At 43.7% G+C, this 26,291-nt stretch overlaps 1 protein-coding gene across 2 annotated transcripts in view; it reads left to right on the top strand.

The window, feature by feature from the left end:
* ISM2 (isthmin 2) overlaps positions 1–23,438 on the top strand; it is a 29,218-nt gene extending 5,780 nt beyond the window's left edge. The window contains exons 2-6 of one of the 2 annotated variants that reach the window (XM_048485646.1): positions 12,931–13,194; positions 14,713–15,055; positions 15,749–15,889; positions 18,030–18,107; positions 19,852–23,438. In XM_048485646.1, the coding sequence (XP_048341603.1) occupies positions 12,931–13,194; positions 14,713–15,055; positions 15,749–15,889; positions 18,030–18,107; positions 19,852–20,369 (1,344 nt within the window). In that variant the 3' untranslated portion in view covers positions 20,370–23,438. The remainder of the gene's footprint in view (positions 1–12,930; positions 13,195–14,712; positions 15,056–15,748; positions 15,890–18,029; positions 18,108–19,851) is intronic. The other variant, XM_048485648.1, reaches the window with a different exon arrangement.
* The last annotated feature ends 2,853 nt before the right edge of the window (positions 23,439–26,291 follow it).

Below are 26,291 nucleotides of genomic sequence, written 5' to 3'. Positions count from 1 at the left end.
GGTCAGTGCTATCAGTCACAGACCAGGAAAGGGATTTGGGCGTCTTAATTGATAGGTCCATGGCAATGTCCACTCAATGCATGGCAGCTGTGAAAAAGGCAAACTCTATGCTGGGGATAATCAGGAAAGGAATTGACAATAAAACTGCAAAGATTGTCATGCCCTTATATAAAGCACGTGGTGCGACCGCACTTGGAGTACTGTGTTCAGTTGTGGTCACCACATCTCAAGAAGGGTATTGAAGAGATTGAAATAGTGCAGAGAAGGGCAACGAGGATGATTGAGGGACTGGAGCACCTTCCTTATGAGGAAAGGCTGCAGCGTTTGGGACTCTTTAGTTTGGAGAGGAGACGTCTGAGGGGGGATATGATTGAAGTCTATAAAATTATGCATGGGGTAGAAAATGTTGACAGAGAGACATTTTTCTCTCTTTCTCACAATACTAGAACCAGGGGGCATTCATTGAAAATGCTGGGGGGAAGAATTAGAACTAATAAAAGGAAACACTTCTTCACGCAACGTGTGATTGGTGTTTGGAATATGCTGCCACAGGAGGTGGTGATGGCCACTAACCTGGATAGCTTTAAAAGGGGCTTGGACAGATTTATGGAGGAGAAGTCAATTTATGGCTACCAATCTTGATCCTCTTTGATCTGAGATTGCAAATGCCTTAACAGTCCAGGTGCTCGGGAGCAACAGCCGTAGAAGGCCATTGCTTTCACATCCTACATGTGAACTCCCAAAGGCACCTGGTGGGCCACTGCGAGTAGCAGAGAGCTGGACTAGATGGACTCTGGTCTGATCCAGCTGGCTTGTTCTTATGTTCTTATGTTCTTATCTAGATTGTTTATTGTCAGACAGTTGAGAACACAAGGCTGACCTATTCTTATGTCTTCCCCGTGTCTGTCTAGTTTGGCCCTTATTTTGCGTTTTTTACTATTTTGTATGATGGAAGAGCAGGGAAATATACTGAGGCCCTGATGCCTGACCACTGAATCTTAGGGCCAAACTAAACGTGATGGTGCCCTCACGGCCACCATGAGGATGCCATCACCATTTATGCCATGAGATCCTGACTGGACCTGCAGTGTCAGCCTCTTGTTTCACCTCCCTCCAACACCTTTTCAAGTGCCAAAAAAGCTGTGTGGGGAAGGGATAAGCCTCTGGTATTTGAAAATGGCCATGTGAGGATGCTGTCACATTTCATTTGACCCTTCTCAGCATCTATTATCGAGTTTCACTAGGCCCTGCCCACATGCTTCCAAGCACATCATTCTGTTTTTAAAAAACTGCTTCCTGTTTATATTGGTTGTTTCATTGTGTTTGAATACATGGTAATTTTTTAAAAGTTGTCTGATGTTTTTGACTGTTTGTACCTTGAGTACTCTTAAGTTGCATGGAGAGGCAGCATAAAATCTTTAAATAAAAAGAGACACACACAAACCCCAAAATAAATCTCAACATATTACTGGGGGTGGGTCTGTCTTGTTTGCCCCAAGAAAGGTGTTTTTGTAGGATTTTGGCACATGCAAGATTAACAAACCACTGATAAGTAGGTGATGGCTTTTCCTATGCTACTTAACTTGTCAACACAGTGGCTGTGCAGATAGAAGTCTGAGGTGCTGTAAACCTTGATGCCATGAGGCCTCAGCATCTCCCAGTCTCTTTCTAGTAGTCTCTGATGTTACTAAAAAGTAATTTTTGACCATCAAATGTGCTGTGGTGGTTAAAACAATGTCAGTTTTTACAGGGGTTTGCGTGGTGCCTCAACAGCTGCTGGGACAGGTTCCGTTTAGCGTCATTCCTGCCTTCATTGTTCCTACAAAGGGATGAAGGCAGGCTATGCCCTTTTCTGGAGCCCTTCTGTCTCCTGCTTGCTTATTCCTGACCTATAGGCGCCATTCTCTCCCTGTCCTTGTCTTGGCAACAGATAATTGTCCTGTCACAGACAGTGGGTAAATAATGGCTCCAGGTGGGGGTGGGGAGGGGTCAGGGGCAGTTGCCCTGTTTCCTTGCTGAGGTGTGGAGTGCAAACCCCACTGCTGGCAGCTTCAGCCTCTGTGTCTCTGGTGGAGTCATCTTGCCTGAGGATATGCTTTTTACCTTTTCATTTCTTCAGCAATTAAGCATTCTTGTCTCCAGCTTTGTCCCCAGTTGAGGTCAGATTTGTGGGCACAAAACATGCATTAAAGCTTCATTTTGCTCTGAAAGGGTCTTATTGTGCACAGAAAGGTACTTTGCCCTTTATGGCAAATTTCCTTTTGTGAAGTGCCAAATTATGTTAGTCAAGATAGTGAAAAACCTCCTGCCTTGGGGCCAAGTGAAGAACTGAAACAATAGGGGAGCCAGCTGGGAGAAGCCTGGGTCTCTCTGTGTGTGTGCTTCATTTTTTTCACTGGACAAATAAGTCCACAGTTTTCTGTTGGAGAAGTCAAAGCAGCTCCTGTGAAAGGTAGATGCAAGGGGCAAACATGGGAGATGTACATATATTTATGCCCCTTGTATGTCTAATGGAATCCACTTTAAGGTATTCTATATGGTGGAAAATGTTGAATAAAAGATCTGGTGAAGCCATGCAGCATGCAAATTTGTTCAAAATGAAACAAGTTGACAATGCCCCCCAAACCCACCAACAAAATCTAAAACAAAGGATAAATGTTGAGTGTAACATAGGTTTGTAGATTTGGAGTCTTCCATTGGCTGAACTGTTGTGAGATCACAGAAAACCAGAAATGTTATTCCCTTTAGCTGCTATGGGGACAGTGTGCTGTAGTGGTTAAGAGATGTGGACTGTAATCTGGAGAACTGGTTTGATTTCCTACTCCACATGAACAGTAGTCTCTAATCTGGTGAACTGGATTTGTTTCTCCTCTCCTATGCATGACACTTGTTGGGGGACCTTGAGCTAATTATAGTTCTCTCTGAACTCTCTCAGCCCCACCTACCTCACAAGGTGACTTTTGTGGGAAGAGGAAGGGAAAGCTGCCTTGAGTCTCCTTACAAGAGAGGTAGATGAGGTATAAATGCAAACTCTTCTTTTTCTTCTTCACTGAGGTATATTGGGAGTTTTTAATGTTGTCAGTAAGTTGTAAAGTCTTTTGTTGCAACTGGTTGTGGTAGGTTTTCCAGGCTGTGTGGCCATGGTCTAATGGATCTTGTTCTAACCTTTCGCCTGCATCTGTGGCTGGCATCTCCAGAGGTGTATCACAGAGGGAAGTCTGTTTCACACTGTATCTTTCGTTGCAGTTTGTCACAGTCGCTCCTGTGATCTTGGCCTCTTCCACCCAGAAATGCAACAGAGTTGTGCTGGTTGAAAGTGAGATTTGGTGGTAAGGAACTTGTGACAGTTAAGGGTCTGCCTGTCACACAGTTGAAAAAGACACGTGGGCATACCGCAGGAAGAGGTTAGCAGAGTGGAACACTATGTGGTGGGAGAGCACACCTGATCTCTTTGTGTAACTAATACAGCATGGAACCATTGTCTCATGAAATCTGGCAACTTATTTTCAGGTGGTTATCCATACACTCCCAGCATGCAGAAGGCAGCCCAAAAATCATGGATGAAGAACCCCCCTTATAGCTCATGTTTTCCAATTATTTACAACTGCTTTGTTCCCCTTATCCATGGCTACCCAACTATTCCTGACCAAATAGTGAAGAGGGTCCAAGCAGACAAGTTCCTGGAGGGTTCTCCGATCACATTTAGCAGTCACCCTGAGAACACCAAGTGCTGCACTCTGGTTAATATATTTCCCAAGAGGAGATTTTGTCTAAAGCCGTCTGCTTCACTCTGCCCTCCTCCTTTGTCAGTTGTGGCTGCATTATTGGACTAAGCCAGCTGCTTCTTGAGTCTGTTGGGGTCAAAAGAGACAACCTATACTCTCTTTCTCTACCCTCCACCCTCCAAGGATATTTTGGCCAGGATATCCCAAGATGTTTGTGCACTAAACTCTTAAGTATGAATAAGCCTTGCTGCTAAAATTTGCTTTAGAGAGTTTCAGTTGTGTTCCACAGCTGTTTTTTAATGCATTTGTGCGACAAACCTTCAGGCTGTCTGTCAAGCAACAATTCATAGGTGGTGTTGCTTACATTCTTCAGTAACTGTGGTCCACATGTTTAGGGAATTTGGGACCGTTTGTCTGCACTTTCTAACCTTTAAAGGGGCTCTTCCAGATGGAGGCATTGCACACACAGGGCAGCAGGGGCTGTGAGCAAACCAACTGGATACCATTAACTAGATGTTCATACCAGATGGGCAGCCTTGTTTGGCTGGAGCAGCAAAATAAGACAGGAGTTCATGGTCACTTCAAAGACTAAGGAACTTTATTCCAACTTACCTGTAAGTTGCCATGAGTCAGAACACACTTTTTTAGATGCAAGTGAGGTCCACACAACACAACTGCAACTCTCTAAAGCATAGGTGTCAAACTCGTGGCCCTCCAGATGTTATGGACTACAGTTCCCATCATCCCCCTGCCAGCATCATGCTGTAGTCCATAACATCTGGAGGGTCACGAGTTTGACACCTATGCTCTAAAGCATGTGATTGCAATGACCTGGTGTTTGGAATTGTTGAGGCCTGGCAAATAATATAATTGAGAGATAAAAGCAATAAATTTACATATTCAGTTGTGCTTTGTAATGCTACTGAAAACTTCATGGTTGTTTCTTCATCATACATAGTAAACTAGCAATCAAAGAAGCAAAATTAATTATCGGTATATATTAGATTTCTATTCTGTTCCACCACAGTAAATAGAGGGTTCTTTAAAAATAATGGCATCACTCAAGTTTATTTTTCTAATCAGAATAAGTTTCTGAAACATCCATAGTTTCCCAAGCGTGGAGGGGGTTTAGCTCCATAGAACAGTCCATGGTTTGCATGCAGAAGATCCCATGTTCAAGCTTTGCTATTTCCAGCTCAAGGATCTTGAGTAGCTTGAGATCCTGGAGGTTCACTTTTAGCCAGATGAGACACCGGTAAAGCTAGATGGGGCAAGACAACATGCTCAGTTGGCTCTTCTGGTGGATGGGAATGGTGAATGTGGCTCTTCATAATCTGTGGAGTGAATACCACTGCTGTGGATGACTCAGTACAGCAGTATGATCCAACTATATCCAGTGCAGCAGATAAATCTAGCAAGATCAAACGGGATTAACTATCCTATCCATTTCTGCTTTTTATTTATCTCCTGAGTTAATACAATGACTTTCAAGTGATTTCTGGTCCCACTGCCAGGAAAAGGGATTGCGAGTCTCATAGGTTTGGAGACATCTGAGACATTTGTTGGACTTTGTTTATTCTGTGGAGTGTAACCATTTTGTTGCCTCTTGCTTGGAGTAACTTTGAACCAGCTGTGTTGAAATCTGCTTGGCCTCTAACACAAGGTACAAGCTTTAACAGGATTTAGCACCATGCTGTGTAGCATTCTCCCTTTTCAAAACTCTTTTTAAACACTTTTTTTCCAGCAACATCCAGCCTGATGAAAAGTTTTGGTTGAAAAAAGTTCACAGCTATTATGGGTAATTGGGTTAATTTAAATAAAAAAGGTTCTAAACTGCTTGTATTCTGTCATTTCTAACCAGAGATCATCCACTAATGTTACCAAAGTTACCTCTGTCCCATAATTGACTCAAAAACCAGTTAAAAAAAGATAAAGCAAAGTTTCATCCCAGGAGTTCCTGTCATTGATTACAGAAGAAGAGAAAGGCTTCTTGGTCATCGTGTAACTTGAACACTGCAATAAACAGAGTTGATTAGTTGGTCTGCTCTTTTCTTTCTCTGGCCAAATACAGGCTGTTGAAACAGAACACTGGACAACAATCATGAGATTGCAGAGTGAATGGTCCATTGCTCATCATATGAGATTTCTTGGGAGAAGCCAGGCAGAACTCTGTAACCTATGTTCCCTCACTCACAAATATGTCCATTCATGTACAATATGAAAATACTTGTTTATACTCCAATAAGCCCTCAATTCTTCCCTTACCTCACTCTGTTTCAATACTTTTCCTCTATGTGGAATATAGTTTTTTCATAGTATCTGAAGAAGTGAGCTCTGACTCAGAAAAGCTTGTGCTAGAATAAATGTTGTTAGTCTTTAAGATGCTATTAGAGTTATGTTTTATTTTGCTACAGTCAGTGGAGTAGCGCCGTGGGGTTGGGGAAGAGCGTGATGCACTGGGCGCGTGCTGGGGCAGGAATGTTCCAGGGCGGGGAATGGCAGGGGCGCAGGGTGAACACGTGCCCCGGGCGCAGTTCCCCTTTGCTCCAGCCCTGGCTACAATACACTAACACAACTACTAAGATGCTATTAGAGTTATGTTTTATTTTGGTACAATACACTAACACAACTACCGCTCTAGTCCTTTTACATCCACCCTGTTGAACAACTTTCTAGAGGAACCACATTATAGAGGAACCTTTTCTGGCCAGGTTATGTAAATTGTGCAAGGATACTTTATTTCACTGAGCTATTGGTTGAGTTTCTTGAGCCTGTTCTCTGAATTTTGTGGTATTGGCTGCTGTTTTACTTGGACAAGGGGGAATTGTGGAGGCATTTTATTTTCCCCTCTCCCTTCTATTTCCTCTTTTATTCCACTGGAAGCCCCCATAGCCTCAACCATTTTCTTGCTTCCTTTTCTCCTCCCACCTCCCAGACAGACTACTATTATCTTCTCTGTCCTTTCCTACTCTGGACAGCCAGTCCCTTGGAAAAGTCTGGCCAGGTTTCACGGCTGCACGAAGTTGCATGGTTGGCTGGCACTAGGCTGGGCCCAGCAGAGCTAACATGCAGTTGCTGCTATGCCAGGCTGAGTTTAATGGGTAGTTACTTTGCAGTAGTTGCTCTAGGCCTGTCCCCAGTGAGTTCTCATGCCCTGAGGAGTAAGAGGGGGATGTTTTTAGGGCTTATTCTCCCCCCGCTCCAGTGAATCTGTTTTTGGTGCCCTGTACTTGGCAAGGACAGAGTGGGGGAGACACAAGCCTGGTTCAACAATGCAAACAATAGGTTTATTACTTAGGAGAATTGAGACCCTAACTCCTCCCTTGGGTCTGTCTAAATTTGCTTGTCTTGAGCAGATTTGAAGCTGTAGACTGTCTTCTTTTGGTTGCTTTCATGAAAGTCCACTCTGCCTTGCTTCCTTTTAGTTCTTTCAGTCTTTGTCTGGCTCTAATTGCTGTTAACCTTAACTTGTGCTGTATATATCACCATAGACTACTATGGACCACCATATACATCACGAATATTACAGTCTCCAGCTACCCTTGGCACCTCGCACTGACTGACTGACTGGCTAAAACAGGGGATTGCTGGGTAAAGAAGGAAGACTGCCTCTTGGGAAAATGTCTTAAAGGGACAGGGACTGACTACAATACCCTCCCTTAGAAGACTTCACAATGAACTTAACCCATGCTAACTATGGGAAAACTGAAGCTTAATGGGGAAATAACAAAAGCCTCTGTGGGGGCATGACAGGGCTGCATTGACCTCCCAATGCATTGGCTTCATTGCTCCCCCCCTCCTGCCCCAAATGGCTTTGCTATACAGAAACCAAGGCTTAGAAGGCTTGACACCAGTGCCATATTGACCACTTCCTCACTCTCAGGGCCCCAGGCACGAAGGCATTCACATGGCAAGTGAATGAGGAAACGAAGGAGAAACAGTCTAGGAAGGAAGTTTCTTCTGGTCTCCTGAGTGAACTCCCAGTGGGGCCAGTGCAGTACCCGGCCCAGAGGTCCGCAGGTGGCCTCCCTTGGCAAAGTAAGAGGGAGCCACATAGGGCTTTGATAGCCAGACATCCATACCTAAGTATGGATACATTTACTTAAAAGACTGTTGAGGATAGGGACCTTCTCCTCGGCAAAACCATAAGGTGAATGCAATAATAGAGGGTTTGACTCCTTGGGCCTCTTCCCATGAATTTGAGATCACCTTTTGGGGTTCAATGACTTCCTAATTTAAAGCACACATCCATATATATTTATTATACCTGATTGGATGGTCCAGTCAGACCTCAGAAGCTAAACAGGTTTAGCCCTGGTTAGTATTTGGATGGGTGACCTCCAATCAACGTTAGGGTTGTGACACAGAGGCATGCAGTGGAAAACCATCTCTGCTGGTCTCTTGCCTCAAGAACCCTACTGAGTTGCCAAAAAGTTGACTGTGACTTGGCAGCATTTTACACATGCATACACATTTAACATTTGTTTTTAATTTAATTGTCTTTAATTAATTTAGTTGATGTGTTTAGCCTTATGCTAGAGCTGTTAAATAGAAGGCCCAGAGGTGTTGTCAGGCCTTTTGGGTTCCCAAAATACAGCCCTCATCACCATCCCTGGGGCATCCTTGACCCAAAAAACAGTGACCCATGTCCTGCAGCTGCATTCTTTCTTATCAGATTCTCCGCTTTTCCATTTCAGTTAGCCACGTATGTGCCAAGAGGTATGGCAGTTGCTTTTTGTCTGCTTTCCTAGGAAGGGTGACTTTTGATCAGTGAAGAGGAAACTTAGAGTCCAATCCAGAGGGGAAAGGGCAAATCACATTACAGAGGCAGCACGGCCTTACACCAGTGGATTTGCCCTCCCCAGGGCACTTACCCTGACGCTACGGCAAATGCCTGTGGCAGTGGTGCCCCTCTGAAACACCTGGACGCAGCGTTGAGCAACACATCAGCACTCCCGCACCACCACCCGTCTTGTTGGTGCAGCAAAGGCATGGCAGGGGTGTTCCCAGGGTTGGAGCCAACCTTAGTCGGCTTCCATGCGGAGTTTAGGCCCAGAAGCGTTTCGCCCTTTTGTAGGCGTGAGTCCATTGAGCCCTATGGAGGGCTTTCAGTGGTGCGGTTTTTTGGTATTATTATTATTTTCTGTTTCTTTTCCTTTGTCTGGCCTGAATGAACCTATTGTTTATGGAAATGTACTATTATGCCAATAAACGTTGTTGATGCTGATGTTGACATGCAATGTAAGCCCTTGTTTGCTTATCTTTTTACTTTGATATTCGGCTGAGACGCTAACAACAGTGACTGAAGTTGCTGGGAGACAGGAGGGTTACAGTGTGCAAGTGATAAATGTATATCAGTAGAACTAGTTAATGGGAACTAAAGCATGTGGTTTTTATAACTGGAAAGTACAACAGCACTTTAAGAGATTAAGTGCTTTACAGCTAAACAAAAATGAACAAACAAAACCAAATTGCTTGGACCCTGTGAAACTTGTGCTTCTCTCTGGAGGCTTTTCTCTGCTTCAGCGCTCACATCCTTGACACTCATGCATATGTAAGGGCTTCTTGAGAAACATGGAGCTTCTGTGTGCAAAAATGCTTGTGGCAGAACAGTGTGTGGAGACCAATTTCATAGGATCCGAAGCCCAACTACCTCAGTCCTATGTCTGCAAGGTGCCGCTATTTTATCCCATCCCCCAAAACCCCTGTTTGACCACTGTCAGCATCTACTGTCCTTTCCCTTTCCCCGATAGCCTCTTATAATAACAGTCTTTTTCTGATTTTTGTAGTTGAAGATTCAGACCCCACTCTTTCAGTGCATATATTCTCAGAGTACCTCTTGCATTTGGGCTGATTCTTGCGTCTCTTCTTAAGTGGTGACTCCATCACCCAATGCTGCAACTCTTTCATGTCATTTCCATGATGAGGTCTGAGATTCACCATGTTATAGAGACTGATTGTGAGTTTGGGCACTTGACTACTAGGGGAAAAATTGGTTAGTCAAGTAAGCTTTAACTCTGTTAGAATGACAGAAGTAATATGTTCATTATCAGCAGGTTTAATATGTAGGCCCATTGCTAGGGCATGTTTGTTCACATTGTAAAAAAGTGAAATTAATTTTTTAAGAAATGGTATTTAAATAAAAAAGACAATTTAAAATAATAGGTAGAGTTTCTAAGAATATGAAAGATCCACGGAACTGTTATTCTTTTATCCTAAGAAGGTCAGCCTACAGTTTATCTTTAATATTTATATCTCTTTCCCCCCACCAAGGACCAAAAATGACTATTTTCACAAAGGTAGCTAATTCGATCGCAGTGGAATGCCTAGATTCAAGTCCAGTAGCATCTTTGAGACAAACAAGATTTTAAAGGTATAAGCGTCCTTCTTGTATCAGATGAAGCAAGTTTGGCCTGTCAAAAGCTTATGCCCCCAAAAAACCTGGTCTCCAAGGTGCTACTGGATTCTAATCAAACTCTTAGTTTATTTTTCTTCATTTATAGTCCATATTTCTCATTAAGATTTGATGTAGGTTATGAAAAAAACAAGGAACTTTAGACAAACATAAAGGAAAGCTCAGTTTTCACACTGTAAAAAAGAAATTAATGAAACTCAGAAGAGAAATAAAGCTGCTATCTGTATCATGGAGAACTGGACAGCACTGAACCCATCAGTTGGCTGGCAGGCCAACCTTATTTTACATACATAAAAAAATTAGCACTAGGTTGGTGGTTCATACAGCCAGGGTTGTAAATCACTATTTATTTGCCTAAAAGGAACAAGAATTGCCTTGCAATAGCCAAGGACATCTTGACCACCACTGAACCCTATAAATGTCATATGCTGGCAAAATCAAGTCTCCATTACTGTTGGATTCTTTCTGGTATCTGACCAGCCCAAATGAGAACTGGGAAAGTCCCACTGGCAAATTTGCTGCTTTTCCCAAGCCCTCCCTATCTTTGGAGATGGTGCCAGATCCCCAAGACTAAGTAATCAAACTTCCTTCTGCTTTATATTCTCTGTGCGTGAGAGAGAGAGAGGGTGGGGAAACAGTTGCAACCTTTTCTACCACAGCTAGCCCAGCTTCATAATAAAACCTGCCAAGGGGACCAGCACTCTTCCTGCTGCTTTCTCTTCCTTTCACTGTGGGAGGGGAAGACAGGCTGTAGGTCTTTGATGTGCAGCCCTGTAAACCCATTGATGATGCCTTGTGTGTGCGCTCATGTGAGTCAGTACCAGCTTCCTTTGAAGTGCTCCAGCAGTCAGGATGAAAGTGACAGGGGGTGGGGAGGTAGGGAGAAGAGTCCTTCCCAAGCTGTCAGGCCTTAATTGCAGGTAATAGTGACTCTTGGTATCTGAGAATGGGAGGGCAGCATCCCTCTTTTCTCTAATCCTGCAAACAACATTTTGGGCTCCTGCAGTGAAAGGAAATAACACACAGCGATCGAGGAGAACAGAGGCTGGATGTCAGGAATTGCTTTGAGCTGCAAGAAAGGCTGATGTACTATAGAACTGGAATTCCCAGGAACAAGTGAGGAGTTCCTGGTTGAATAACACCAGGTCCCTTTGCCAGGGACTGCATATTAACTAGGTTCTTAAAAAAATCTGGCAATGGTTTCTTCTCCTCTATCCATGTTGTGCACCCTTTTTTCATATATGAGGTCCCTGTGCATAGGAATGATGGTGTGATATGGAAATGGTGGAGAGTCCACGTGGTGTGCTGGAGTACCACATATACTTCTGGTCATCATATCTCAAAAAGAACTTTACAGAGATGGACAAGAGGGCAACCCAGATGATTAAGGGAGTTGGAGCCCCTTTCGTATGAGGAAAGGCTAGAGCAGTGGTGGCGAACCTTTGGCACTCCAGATGTTATGGACTACAATTCCCATCAGCCCCTGCCAGCATGGCCAATTGGGAATTGTAGTCCATAACATCTGGAGTGCCAAAGGTTCGCCACCATGGGGCTAGAGCAGGGGTAGGGAACCTGCGGCTCTCCAGATGTTCAGGAACTACAATTCCCATCAGCCCCTACCAGCATGGCCAATTGGCCATGCTGACAGAGGCTGATGGGAATTGTAGTTCCTGAACATCTGGAGAGCCGCAGGTTCCCTACCCCTGGGCTAGAGAGTCTGCTTAGAAAAAAGGTTGTTTAAAAAGATGAATGAAGAGGATAAAGAGACATATTTTGCCCTCTCCCAAAATGCTAGAACTCGGGGGTGCCCAGTGAAATTGATGAGCAATAGATTTAGAATGGACAAGAGGAACTACTTCTTTAATCAGTGAATGGATTTTGCAGCCAGTGAGTGCATGTGCTGGTGGCTTTTGAAGGGGATTGGACAGATTCATGGAGGAGAGGTTCATCAACAACTATTGGCCCTGATGACTAAAGGAAACCTCCATAGTCACATGAAGTAAACCTTTAAATCCTTGTGCTAGGAAGTAACATTGACCTCTATACACTTCTTGTTGGTTCTGCAGGACAACAAGCTGGCTACTATATGAAGCAGGATGCTGGATTAGATGGATCACTGGTCTGATTAAGGAGGGCTCTTCCTGCGTTCTTAAGGTGTAGTGATTGGAGTGTTGAACTGGGACGAGGGAAACCTAGCTTCCCATTCAGATATGAAGTTTGTTGAGTGACCTTGGGCCAAGCTTTCTCTTTCAACCTAACCTTGCAGGGTTGTTGAGAGGATAAAATGAGAGGTGGGAACTGTTGGACTGATTTCTTGGAGGACTGGTCAGGAAAAAAAATCTAAAAGGTACAGCTACCTTAAATTTTCTTGCATGTACTTCACGATATGAATTATCTAGCTTTACAGAATACAATTAAAAATAAATTGGCTTGTCCAAAGATGTGTAATGAGGAACTGAAATGACTCTGATTTCCTTGCTTCTCTGAAACTTGCAAACACTTCGGCTTGTAGAGTTTGAAGATGAAATAAGCAATGTGGCTATTAAATGGAAGCTGTTTGTGTGTTTTCTATACTGGAATTAGGGTATATCATATTTCACAGTAATACATCAGGAGATGATGGTTCCTTGCCCTACGGAGTCTCCATTCTCAATGTAGGCGATGGGGGATTGTGCATCAGGAAACCATAGCAATGGTGTCTGTACCATTTTGTCCAGATGTAAGGGTACAAGGAAAGCAGCTAGATTAGCCTAACAGTGCCAAGGCTTCCTCTTTGCCCTTGATTTCTAGATTTCCACTTCATCAGATATGGCTTCAATCAGAGAAGATGAGATGCCAAGGGCCAACAAAGTTCGGAACCTGAGGCAAAATGGACAGGTCTCACCACGTCGGCACAAACGCCGTTGGCCATCGCAGCATGTGACAAGGAACCATTTAGCATCACTTCAGCCTGCTGACCTAATCCAGGAAGAGAGCACACCTTTTCTGCTGGATTTACAGAACCTGCCAGGCTTAGCTAATGTGGATTTGAGTGCCCAGAACCCAAACATACAGGTAAGCCTCTGAACTGTTGGGGCTTTACCTGTTACACTGAGAACACAAAAAGGGTGAGCAGAATCCATCCTTAACTTTAAACCACCCACATTATTTGAGTACTTTTGACTTGGTACTCAAGTACGACTTGGTAGCATGTAGGAATTTCATAGTTTGTAGAACAAGCACCAAGAATGGCTCTCTAGATGCCTGTACTGTCTGGACTTGATGCAAAAATGGAGACCCCAAATCGTCATTGCATTTGCAATTGCAGTTGCATTTGGACATGGGAGAGATTGCAACATCTCAAATTGTAAGAGCCTTGGGAATTGAAATTTGGGGCTTGAACCTGAAATTTGTGCTCCTGGCAACATTACTTTGAAGTCTTTGCAAAACTCTGTGCCCATTAAGGCAACTGACTTAAGACAATTCTGCACTAGTTAAAGCTTCCATATTCATGTGAAAAGATGCTACTGCTGCCCTGGATGGAGCACATAACTTATAGTCTAGCTGAGCCTTGCATATAAATTCAGAGAAGTTGCTAGTGCTTACAATTTTTACTAGCCTGTTTGCTGCACATATCAAGGTGAGCTATCCACATCCTGAAAGAGAGAAAAGAAAGCCCCTTTACATAAACTTCCCTGGTAGATTGTGGGTAGTTCTTACATTCTGTAGGCCCATAGTTATTTACTGATCTCAAGCTTATGAAGTTGTGAATGGTGTTATCTAGCCTTACGCACCGGAGAAAGGATGCAGCCAGACTTAATTTGAGCTGGGAGTAAGATTGCCAACAGGGAAAGTGTCCTGTTCCTTTAACAGAGGCGTAACGTATGGAAATGAACAGCTAAAGCTTTTCATGGGATGGAGGTAAATAACATTTCATTAAGCCTTCTCTGAAGGGACAGCACACTTCTCTGGAGGCCAATTGGCAAGTCCAGATGGCACACCAGACAAAAGTGATGAAAAATGCTGTATGTTTTCCCAGCTGCAGACCTGCTCTTCCTGGGGCATGTACCTGTTTCAAGAACAGGTTGATTCCGCAGTCTCTGATCAGCCTAGCGGCTCCTCTGCCTTATCTGGACTGAGCTTTGATTTGTTGCCTCCAGGCAGTAGGTTTGCATCTGCATCGCCTCACCTGAATCTCATTAAAATAAAGGAGAGGGAGAGAGAATTGGGTGTCACCTGCTTATGTCGCCACTTTGCTCCTGGGGATAATGCTGATGTTAAAAAGATGAGAGGCCTTGTAGAATATCGGGTTAGAATAGCTGTAAGAGAAAGTGGTTTCAATATGCACCATGACATATAGCTATTGATGAAAGTTGTTCATTTTCAAATCAGTGGAAAAAGTGGTTTGGTCAGCACCTCTCTGGAGAGGTGGCTATACATTTTCCAATTAAATACTCAAGGAAAGAAAATTGGAAGTGGGAAGACCAAACAGATAAGGTGTGGTGTTGCTGCTTTTTAATGTGTCTCCTCAACATGTTATTTGCTTCTTCCATGGCTCTTCTGAAAATCCCTTCTTGATAACTTGGCTTCCAGGTGACTATAGAGGTAGTAGATGATCCTCAGGCTGAGATGGAGATGGACCTATTGAAGGAGACCAGCAATGACTGGTCTCTGACTTCTTCTGAATGGCTGTCCCACAAAGACCTCTTCTGGCCCCTCTTCTGGGAGTACACAGACCCTGTGGAGGAGAGGGATGAAGATGGCAACTTGGATAGGAAGAACCAAGAGGAAGAGGAGGAAGAAGAGGAGGAGGAAGAAGAGGACTATACATCAGAGTATGATGAGGAGGAGACAGTTCTGAGTGGAGTGGGAGGAGACTGGGACCAGAGGTGGCCCAGTCAGAAGAACTGGATCTTTAAAGAGAAGTACAACTATGGTGAGCTTCATTTTACCACTGACAGTAGGTCTTGGGGCTCGCAAGGTCTCCTGGGAAGTGTTGTTCCCACCAGGCCATTTTCAGCCTGAAGGGAACAGGCCGATTCTCCAGCCTGCACTGTTTCACTAAGGTGTACGTTGGGGGTGTGTGTGCCGCGGGGTGTGTGTGTGATTTTTGCCCCCCAGACACGCGCCCAGTGCAACACGCACTTCCCCTTCCCCCCGGTAGCTCTATGTGTGTGCATGCGTGCGTGCATGCTGTAGGAAGAACTTTTCCTGCACTTCCCATATGGTACAGTAGGCATGCATTTTTCAGCAAGGAAGAGGGAAAAGTCATGTATGACCATGAAGTGACCATAACGAAATGATTGAACAGAAACTATAATTCATAGCTGGAAATTTAGAAATCTGCTTGCCAATAATCAGACCAGACAAAGCAGAAGCCAGGTTGCTTTGATCAGATCAGGGAGCCATGTCCAGAATCCTGATTTTCAGACAGACAAAGAAGGTAATGTCTTAAGCCTTGTAAGCAGAATGGGCATACACACTGATTCCTGTTCTGAATTTCTGATTATAAGCAGTAAGAGATCTATGCTGCTAGGTGAGAGAAGTAACCCCAAACTAGAAATCGCAATTCTAGGGATCCCAAGCTAGCCTTTTCAGAGCATGTGTTTCATTGTCTTCTGTTCTCCAGACTATGAAGATGAAGAGGAGTGGAGCTCTTGGTCCCCCTGCAGTGTCACCTGTGGCAGTGGCAACCAGAAGAGAACCCGGTCTTGTGGCTATGCTTGTACTGCCACGGAGTCAAGAACCTGTGATCTGCACCACTGTCCTGGTATGGCTTGCCTTCTTGCAGTGCTGGTTTATGACCACAATAAAGATTTGATTTGATTGCAGTCTTGCCGTGCTTGGTAAGCTGCCTCTACTCTGTGCAGTGACATGCCTCAAAATAGTTTAGATCCACCAGTTTGTAGTCAAACTGGATTAGGTCCCATGGAAGATTTCCACAGATGGGAGTGATTTCAGCTTATTCACCCCTATCATCCTGCAAATCTCCAGCCTTTCTTTGTGCTATTCCTGGGGAAGGAGGTCCCCTTTCTTGCAGGAGCAGCATTTAGTCTGAGAGAGGCTGGGAAATCCTGCTCTGTTCATGGAAATCCCTTCTGACCACAGAAATCCCTACTCAACTTTAGGCTGTTGCATCCAAAATAACATAACGTTTTGTGCAACCTTAATTACTTGCCACATGTATTATGGCATAAACTTTCATGTGCTGTGGCCCAAATATGTTTTGATTCACAAAAGCTTTTGCCCTAATAAATGTGTTAGTTTTTAAGCTGACCCTAAAAAAGGTAAAGTTTCCCCTTCAGTCGTGTTCGACCCTGGGGTACGATTGCAAGCAGTGATTTCATAGGCAAGCCGTTTCTGTGGGGTAGTTTGCCATTGCTTTCCCCGGCTATTCTTTACCCCTTAGCTATGTGCTAGGTACTCATTTACTGACCAAGGAATGGATGGATGATTGAGTTGACCATGAGCCAGCTGCCAGGATATCTGACCCACAGGGGGCTCGAACTCCTGACCATGTGAGTGGCAGTGCAAGCACTTAACCACTATGCTGCGCAGCTCCTAAATGCTTTATCTTGATGTTGAGGTAGGAGGACCTTATAGTTTTTCCAACATTCTGGAAGTATGGCAGTGAGAGGCCACCAAAGACCAGCTCTGTGTCCACATCTCGTGCTAGAAACATCTGTCTTATTTTTGTGCATCTCAATTGATCACTGCTTGAAAGGCATACTCTTTTGCTTTTCCAGTCTGAATCTAACTTAGCTAAACGAAGAGGATTTCAACACCTGAAACGTCCTTCTACTGAGTCTGACAAGTGTAGGCATTGTTAATGGTGGCACTGGCTCTGTAGGGTTTCTGGAAGCATTTCTCTTATCAGCCCACTACCTGATCTTTTCAACAGGGATTGAACCTGTTGTGCCCTGTCACTAAACCCCCTGACTCACCCTGAAAGGTATCCCTTTGAAGAAGAGGAGTTTGGACTTATACCCTGCTTTTCTCAATCATAAGGAGTCTCAAAACAACTGAAAAACCCCTTCCTCTCCCCACAACAGACACCTTGAGCAGTAGGTAGAGCTGTGACTAGCCCAAGGTCACCCAGTAGGCTTCTTGTTTAGGAGCAGGGAAACAAATCTAGTTCACCAGATTAGAGTTTGCTGCTCATGTGGAAGAGAGGGGAATCAAACCCAGTTCTCCAGATCAAAGTCTACCTTCTCTTAACCACTACACTACGCTGGATCAGGATCAGTCTGATACCTCTGCTCATGGCTTTTAAATAAATCTGTATGTCACTGATTATGATTCTCAGCTTCACTATCTCTCTTCTTAGGCTTTTGATATATTGAAATCATCAAGACAACACCCCAAACCACTGTAGTGAATCAAAATTAAATGTTCAGGCTTTTCACTTTCAGATTATGATCTCTAGAAGGTGGAAACAGGACGGTAGACAGTAGTTTGACTCTCTGGTTTTGTTTAGGTACATCTTTTCTTCTTTAAAATGAATTTTTCCAGTTAATATAAAAAAATGAACAGAATATACAGCAATTAATGCAGTCCTTAGCTGGAGATTAATCGGACCCAAATGTCTCTGATGATGTTGAACATTAACAAGTTGAACCCAAATGTTGTGCCTCTTCTGAATAAAATTTGTCCATTTGTGGAAGGCTTATTTTATTTTCTTATATTTTGTCCCACATTTTGACCATAACATTCTTGAACTGGCTTACATTCTTAAAAATATAACCTTAATTGTTTCTTCCTCCACCCCAATAAACAAGTCCCTGGTGTTGAGTAGCAAGAATTTCTTCCTCCAAAGGCAAGAGATCTTTAACATCTCAAGAACCCAACTTGTAGGATTCTGCTCCACCTCTGAGGTTCACCTGACCTGTTGTTTCTGTGCTTTTCTCAAGGAGCAGATGGGGAGTTGGCTTTTGCCACTGAAGAGCCATCATTTGAAGCTGAGAATGCCACAGAGAACTTAAACTCAGGTCAGAGAAAAATGTCATGTATTTAGGACAAGGGGATTGGGCATTGTTATGATAATGAATTCCTCAGCACTCTGAATAGACAGATACCAACAGGGATATGTGCATACTTGTCTGCATTAAGTATTGACTGGAGAACTGAGAATCCTTAAAAATGTTCACTTTCATTTTAAAATGCGGTCTCTAGTACCTAATGTTACAAAGATAGGTTGAAATGTTTATGGATCATTCCTGGCAAATTCTCTAGAGGGCTTATTATGGTTTCCAGTGGTAGAGCCTCAACTTGGTTCTTCACTCCTCCTGTTGGCAGTGTACTGTTTGTATAAAGTACATAGATTATTTGGTACAAAATTTAAGTGCAGGGTTTTGCTCATGGCTTTTGGGTTCTAATGAAATCCAGTGAAACCTCATTGCACTCAGAAAGACACATATCCCTCCCTGAATCCCCCCCCCCGCATTTTTTGTAACATAGACTGATCATTTGCCACATTCCTATCCATTTCTTCAGACCCTTCAAGTCCCCAGAAAGATTATCCCAGGGGTCACGAGACTAGCATGGATTAATATCTGCACAGGTTTAGATTGCTAAAGTAAGAGACGGAAAGAGGGTGAAGGGACAATTTCATCCCTTTGCCATGCTTCATTCCAGCCTTGTGACCCATATAGCTTTCCCTGTGTATGGGTCCAACATACCCAGGAATTGTCTCTCCAGGGGTCAGAAGGGACCGCAGGTCTGGAGAGAGAAATGCAGAAACTCTGTGTTTGGATGGTTGGATACAGGCCCCGGGAAGGATTTTACAGTTGACAGAAAATTCCTGCTGAGGATTGTAGAGCAGGATCTCCAATGAGACCTGTATAACCCATGCGAATGTTCTTTAATGTAAATGAGGCTTGGGCTAAACATTCCACAGAATATTGGGGTGATAAGATGAACCATTTCAACTTGTAGATGGGGATCACACACTTGCATACTCTCCCATTTAAAAAAACCTGGGGGGAAAACTTCTAGTACTGCAAGACGGACGGCTGTCCCATTTTTCTCAGTTACAGTAGTTTACAGTTGACAGGGTATTTTGATGCAGTGTTCAAAAAAAAGGTCCCCACCCCACCCTCCGGTAGAAATTGTATAGTTAATTCTGTGACTTGGGTTAACCCATGTTAAACTGTAAGGTGGATGTTTCCTTCCTTGTAAAATGCAGAGGTGGAATCCAACCAGTTCTCACCACTTCTCTAGAAGTGGTTACTAATTTTTTCTGAGTGCCGAGAAGGGGTTACTAAAGCAACCTCCCTGCCCAATAGGGACTGGAGGTGCGTGTGTGCGGTGGCGCCACTGTTTGAATCCCACCACCATCGGAACCTGTTATTAAAATTTTTGGATCCCACCACTGGTAAAATGGGTTAGGTTTCTCTGTTCTCTGCCTACTTCCTGTCTAGCTATGAGAATACAGTTCTCCATATACTTCAGGCCATCTCTTTTCTCCCTAATGCAACCATTCTGTCTCCTTTCTGATTAACTGAACCTGTGAGATTCAGTTCCCTCTGCCTCTGCTCACTGTCATCCAACTCTCCTCTTCCCCCTCCCCGATTTGCTTCTGCTTTGCCCTACTGTTACCAAACTCCACATTCCATGATGGGATATCTGGTATGAAGGCCATGGGGGGGAAAGGCCGGTACTTAGGAAAATTGACAATACTGGCCCAAATAAACCTGCTGACGGCCTGCTATTTCTTTTTCTTCCACTTTCCAGATGTGGACAGTTGTGAGAAGTGGCTGAACTGCAAAAGTGACTTCCTCAGCAAATACCTGAGCAAAGTACTTTCGGACCTTCCCAGCTGTCCCTGCTCTTACCCTCTGGAAGCCGTGTACAGCGCTGTGAACTTGCGAGATGAGCAGCAGGGCAAAAACTTCCGCTGGCGGGATGCCAGTGGGCCTAAGGAACGGCTGGACATCTACAAACCCACCGCCCATTTCTGCCTGCGCTCCATGCTCTCCTTGGACAGCACCACACTGGCTGCCCAGCATTGCTGCTATGATGAGAACACCAAGCTGATTACCCGAGGCAAGGGGGCTGGTGCTCCCAACCTCATCAGCACAGAGTTCTCCCCAGAGCTTCACTACAAAGTGGACATGCTGCCTTGGATCCTCTGCAAGGGAGACTGGAGCCGGTACCATGCTGTGCGGCCTCCCAATAATGGGCAGCAGTGTGCAGACAATCCCCCAGAGGAAGAGTACCTGGCTCAGCTACAGGAGGCCAGGGAGTATTAGCATAGACAGAAAGTGGGGCCATGAAAGGAGAGCAGTTTCAGTTTCCTACAGAACTTGCTAAGAGCACATGGCAGGACCAGGGTTTTCCCCCCTTTTTAAATCAGCAAAGGCCCCTGGTTAAGAGTGGCTGCAAAGTTGTCCCTTGCTTTTCATTCTCTTGATAACAAGGTAGCCTGTAGGAAAGCTATGCAACAGTGGCTCTGGCCATGTCTTTTCTCTGACAGCCTCCGGTTTACTTCCCGACATCCTTCTTACCCTAGTGACTGCCACTGTCCAGTTGGCTCAAAGGGGGACCTCTTCTCACCCCAGAGAGTTTCCTGTTGCCAACATATTGTCTCTTGGGATTCTGGGAAGAGCCCAGGGATGTGGAAAATGGTGGTAGCAATGACCGGTGAAGGACAGGTTTTAATAGAAAGATCCACCTTCTTATTTTATATTGCATACATGACACTCTTGCAGAGCAAATTTGTATGTTATTGTAGCTTAAAATAATCTGGTGCCTGATGGTTTCACCTAACTGTGTGGGAGTGATGACATTGCACCAAAATTATGTTTAAGATAAAAGGGAGGCTTTCAGAGAGGCAACCTGATCTCCCAACCTCTGTAATCTGAGATGGTCCCAGGGAAGAGAGAAGATTGGGTCTTCTCTGTTTCTTACATTCCACACACTTTTGGAGAACCTAGGGGGATGCAAGCTCTAGTATAGATGTGAAAACACAGCCACTGAAGTTACTACTGGGGAGTGAGAGGACTGTCCGCTCCCAAGGGCTGATGAGAACAAGCAGGATCTGATATCTGCCCAGAGAGCCAGAAAAGGAAATGACCAAGTATTTTAATTCTAGTTGTTCCCTTTACTTTGGAGGCCTGATAGAATACCCAGTAGTTACACCTGTGAAACCAGGCATCCTGGGAAAACTTCAGTGCTAGGGAGAACTAAGCCAGTTCTCTTGTCTCAAACACCATGCTAATAACAATAATTTTAAAAGGTTGGCCCTAACAAAATACTCAGAGAGGCAGATGGGAAAGGAGTCCTGGGGAAATGAAATCTTCCAGTTAGTACAGCTGTATTTCTTGGAGGGAGACTGTCCTGTTAGAGACTGGGCACATGGTTTGATCTGACAATGTGCTCAAGGAGCATCACTTTGAGATTAGGACAGCCTGTGTTGTGACAAAAGAATTCACATGTGGCTTTCTCACATTAGTGTCTGGTTTGTTTCCTTGAGAGTGGGGAAGATCCACCTTTCCAGACCTTCATGCTTTAGTTTGGTTCCATGTGTCAGTTTACTTATTGGGGTGGGATATGAAATCTTGGGATCCAGTTCTGTTTTGTCTTTGCCAGTGCAAGTCTGTGACAGGGAACACTGCGCAACAGAAAATGTGAGGGAGGAAAGAGAGCAGGAACGGGGAGCTGTGTTTGAGCAGTGCACAAAGATGTCTTGCTCTGTGCCCAATAGACTATGCAAAGTTTATTTACTTCCTAAGCAGTGGAAATCTTATTTAGCCTCCCTCCCAAAAAAGAACCCTGTTTGTGAGCTCTTACCAGTACTGCCTGTAAAAGCTAGGTTGTCTTTTTAAATATCAAAAGGTAAGGTTTCACTGACCATTAATTTCTTAGTCCAGAAATATTTTTTTTCAATTTGCGTGCTATCCCAGAATGTGCACAGCTGTTTCGTCATGCTCTGGCAATAGAAACACTACCTGCCAAGGTATTTGTGTTTTTTTCACAACATGAAAACTAGGAACTTGTATCTTGACATGAAACCTCTCACGCTTACAAGTTTCAGTTAACATGAAAGGCAAGAATCACTAGGTAGCAAGCATCACATTTTTAAACATTCTTAAGATGAGTTGCCATGAAAAAAAGCACAACCATATCAGTAACCCCCTTTTTTGTTTTTGTTTTCAGTTTCTAAAAAATGTTATGTGCTGTCTTTTCCCTTCAAAGTTTGGGTTCCTTGCAATATTAGCTAAATAGTCCATATTCTGCTTTACTAGGGTTGGTTCTGCGCTGACATCTAGTGGCCACTTATAAAAAGTGGCTTGTATTTCTATGGGGAATCCCCAGCTAAAGAGTCTTACATGAAATCCTGGAAACCTGTAGGTGATAGATCTTCTTTGGGCTACCTTGGGCTCCCAATAGAATCTTCACCCCTTGACTTTTGTTGCATTCAGTGGCTCAGAGTACAACGTTCTCTGAAACCTGGAATCATTTTCAGGATGCCATGCCTATATGCATGGTTCAGGGTAGGCTAATTGTCACCTTCGAGCCCTGGATCTCAGATGTTTTGTCAGTTTTCAAAAACTCATCCATCCTTAGCATATACAGTGGTAGAACTGTCTGGCAATCCCTGTTACATACTGCGGTATTTTTTACATTGCATCAGAGGGGTCGGGTTCTTTTTTTTTTTTTTTACGTGAGATGCATGATGGGAAATTTGAGAATGGGACATCGTACAGTAGGCTTTTTATTTCATTTTATCCCACTCTTCTTCCAAGGAGCTTGGGGGCGTCCTACATCATTCACTCCTCTTCATTTCATCCTTGAAACAACCCTGTGAAGATTGTTTGGCTGAAAGATGGCAATTGTCCAAGGAAATCCAGTGAACCTTGTGGTGGGGGAGAGTTTTTAAGATAGAGACTCTCCATCAAATGGGGCAGAATCTACCCCATTTGAAGCTACAGGTAGATTCCAACTCTGAATGAACTTTCAAATTAAAAAAAATCCATGGAATGTTTTTAATAGTAACACTAAAGGGAGGAAGATTGTCCCCTACCCACTTTTTCTTGGTGTGCTAGTTTTGTCTTTGCAGGGAAATTTTGACGTAGGGAAGCATTCCAAAATATCTTTCACCTTCACTTTGAAGTGGCACAGTCCATTCTGTTCAGATCCCAGCCATCTCATTCCACAAGTGAACTAGGATTTAACTACATTATGAACAGTTCTATGACAACTTTTAGAGGAGCAGCAGTAGTGTAGTGATTAAGAGCAGGTGTACTCTAACGTGGAAGAACTGGTTTTGATTCCCTGCTCTGCCACTTGAGCTGTGGAGGCTTATCTGGGGAATTCAGATTAGCCTGTGCATTCCAACACATGCCAGCTGGGTGACCTTGGGCTAGTCACAGTTCTTCTGAGCTCTCTCAGCCCCACCCACCTCACAGGATGTTTGTTGTGAGGGGGAAAGGAAAAGGAGTTTGTAAAGCCCCTTTGAGTCTCCTTACAGGAGAGAAAGGGGGGGATATAAATCCAACTCTTATTATTTACTCAATTCAGCTGCCAAGGCTGCTATCTGAAGCAAAAACCAACAACCTAGTGTGGAAGAGAAGGGGTTTCTGTAACAACGCTAGGGGGAAATATATCTATCTATTTCCCAGTATGTTTTCCTCAAAGGACACAACAGTAAGTAGTTATATTCTTGCTTCCATTTAGTGTTTCTGGAATCAAGGTGCACATTTTTTTCATTTCAGTGGACCTCACTGACATACAACAGCCATGATCCACAGTTATTACCCAGCTGACAGCAGAAGACCCATTTGCATATTAAACCAATTGGTGGCATGCCATGCCAGCAATACAAATGATCCAATTGGCACAGTGGGGAAATCTTGGGCCATGGATACCTGCGAGAATTGGGTCTATCCTCTTCTAGTCTATCAAATACAACCATTTCTATAAGCACCTTCGTTCTCCCTGCCCCCATCCTTGAGCTTTGTAGTCATGTTCAAATGAGTATTAAAACAAGTGTTTATTTTTATACCATGTAACGAAGATTCTATCCAGTAATTTCTATTTAAACTCTAAAAGTTTTTGTATTTCACCCCATCAACACAAAATATTGCTATATCAGTACACTGTTTGTATATAGATATATATTTTAGTTCTACAGAATGGCATTTATGAGATCACTTTTATTTTGACTTTAGATGAAAGCACTTTATTTCAAAATGTGTGTGTTTGTGACCAATATGATTTGCTTATATATTGATGGAAGTTTGGTCTGAAAGAGGTAACTATGGTATTAATTAATTCCCTGTTTTAGGGATCCATCATTAGCTCATTCAATAAGGACCCACAGAAAGCTCAATCATTTTTATTTTCTGTTTTGTATTTGTGTTTTGATTTGGATGGGTGAATCGCCCCACAAAAGGACATTTGGATGTTTGCTTACAGAGGACTGATATCTGGAATGGGGGTTCCTCAGAAGAATCTTGGTTCTGGGTTAGCTGGAAACTGGTCTTTCTTGTGGCATTTTAGCATTCCTGTTTCCATGTGGAAAAGCGGGGAGGCCTTTGGGAGATCTGCACACCTTTTTTGTTGCTTTCCAAAGATGAGTAAATGTTTGTATGTGGTTCAGGGCGAAGGGTGGAAGAATGGGGGCAGATTCTTCTCTGTAGCTGGTTTGTCCATCCCAATTGTTCCACTGTGTTCAATCTTTCCCTTGTACAGTATTTATTGGTTGTGATAGCTGAAGGAAAAGAGAGATGTTATGCTGGTGAATGAGGCCTCACTCTTGGGGAGTGTGTGTATGCGTGAAGTGCCAAAAGGGAAGCAAGATTGCAGATGTCTTATGAATAAACTATTGTTAACACACCACAAGCCCTTGGCTCAGTTATTTGGGAGTGGAAAGCAAAGACCCCTTTTGGTTAAGGTGGGCAGCTAATGTCCAGAACTTGCAGGGGTTGTTAAGAACTGAAACTCTGAACCATGATTTGTCTTTTCCATAATTACAACTTACTTTTTGGTCCTTCTTGGAAGCGAAAGCATCAATAGCAGTCTCTTGCCTACTCTTCTTCTCAGCAATGTCTTGAGCATTCCTCCAGCCTACAGAGCCCTCCTTTTACTTGTGACTTTCCCTCCAAGAGAGAATGGCTCCATAGGCTGGAAGAATGCTTCAAACTTTGCTGAGTCAAAGGGTAGGATACGAGCCTGCTTGTATAGAAGTGTGGAAATAGCTGGAATAAAAGATTAATTATTTGTAGGACAATTCTTGGAGCCCTCCACTTAATGATGGAATATATCAAATAAGAGAAGTGGTTCCTTTTGTACTGGACAAATACAGACATTAAGATACTTGGCACAAGGTGAAAACTTGCTACAACCTGAGACTGCTAAAATTGCCTAGTGAGTGGATCTAGTGCAAGCAACACCTTGCTGAAGTTGGAGTGGCTGTAGCCAAGGAGCCCAGCTTGACCGCTGTGTAGGTAACTGCAGTCTGAACCACAGTTCTTGAGAGTGGTATATTTTCACTATAGATGTGTAAAGACTTACACATTCAAATGCCATGAAGGGGCGGGGGAATCAAAATGCCAGGGAATGCAGTAAGAAATTTCTGCTCACTCGGTATCTACAAGTACTTTATACCTCTTCCCTTCTGATTTTGACCAACCTGCCTGTCCAGCCCTCGTATTTGTACTCGATGAACTTATTATCACTTGAAAGTAGAATGACTGACAAACCTGACAGAACATCAGAGGGGAGGGCTTATGCTTGGGCAGAGCTTAAAGTGGAATTCCACACCCCCTGTTGTTTGGGAGTGCTGCAAGAGGGACAGAATAATTACCCAACTTTTTGAGTTCACAGAGCAGAGATTTGAGATGGGCTGTAGGGAGCTTTCTCTTCAGGCAAAGTTATTGCTTTGTAGCAAGTACCTCTCCAGATGTCTCACACCATCACACAACTTTAACAGTTCAAACCCCCTGGGCTCACAGATGCTGTTTTTGAGTCCTCACAGCCCAAACACCAATTTCTTACCTCACACTAGCTAAGAGCTGGTGCGCATTTGTTATTTATTTGCCTCATTTATAGTCCACCTAAGTAAACCCCTCCAGTGCTGTCTGAAAAAACACAGCCAGTAGGGCTTTCTGAAGGCAAACATTCCAAGCATGTTAACGCTTGAAAGAGCTTAACATCCGTCCATCTAGGCA

The sequence above is a fragment of the Sphaerodactylus townsendi genome, linkage group LG02 (assembly GCF_021028975.2).
Source record: "Sphaerodactylus townsendi isolate TG3544 linkage group LG02, MPM_Stown_v2.3, whole genome shotgun sequence".
Taxonomy (NCBI): domain Eukaryota; kingdom Metazoa; phylum Chordata; class Lepidosauria; order Squamata; family Sphaerodactylidae; genus Sphaerodactylus; species Sphaerodactylus townsendi.
This window is presented reverse-complemented; position numbering and strand designations above follow the sequence as displayed.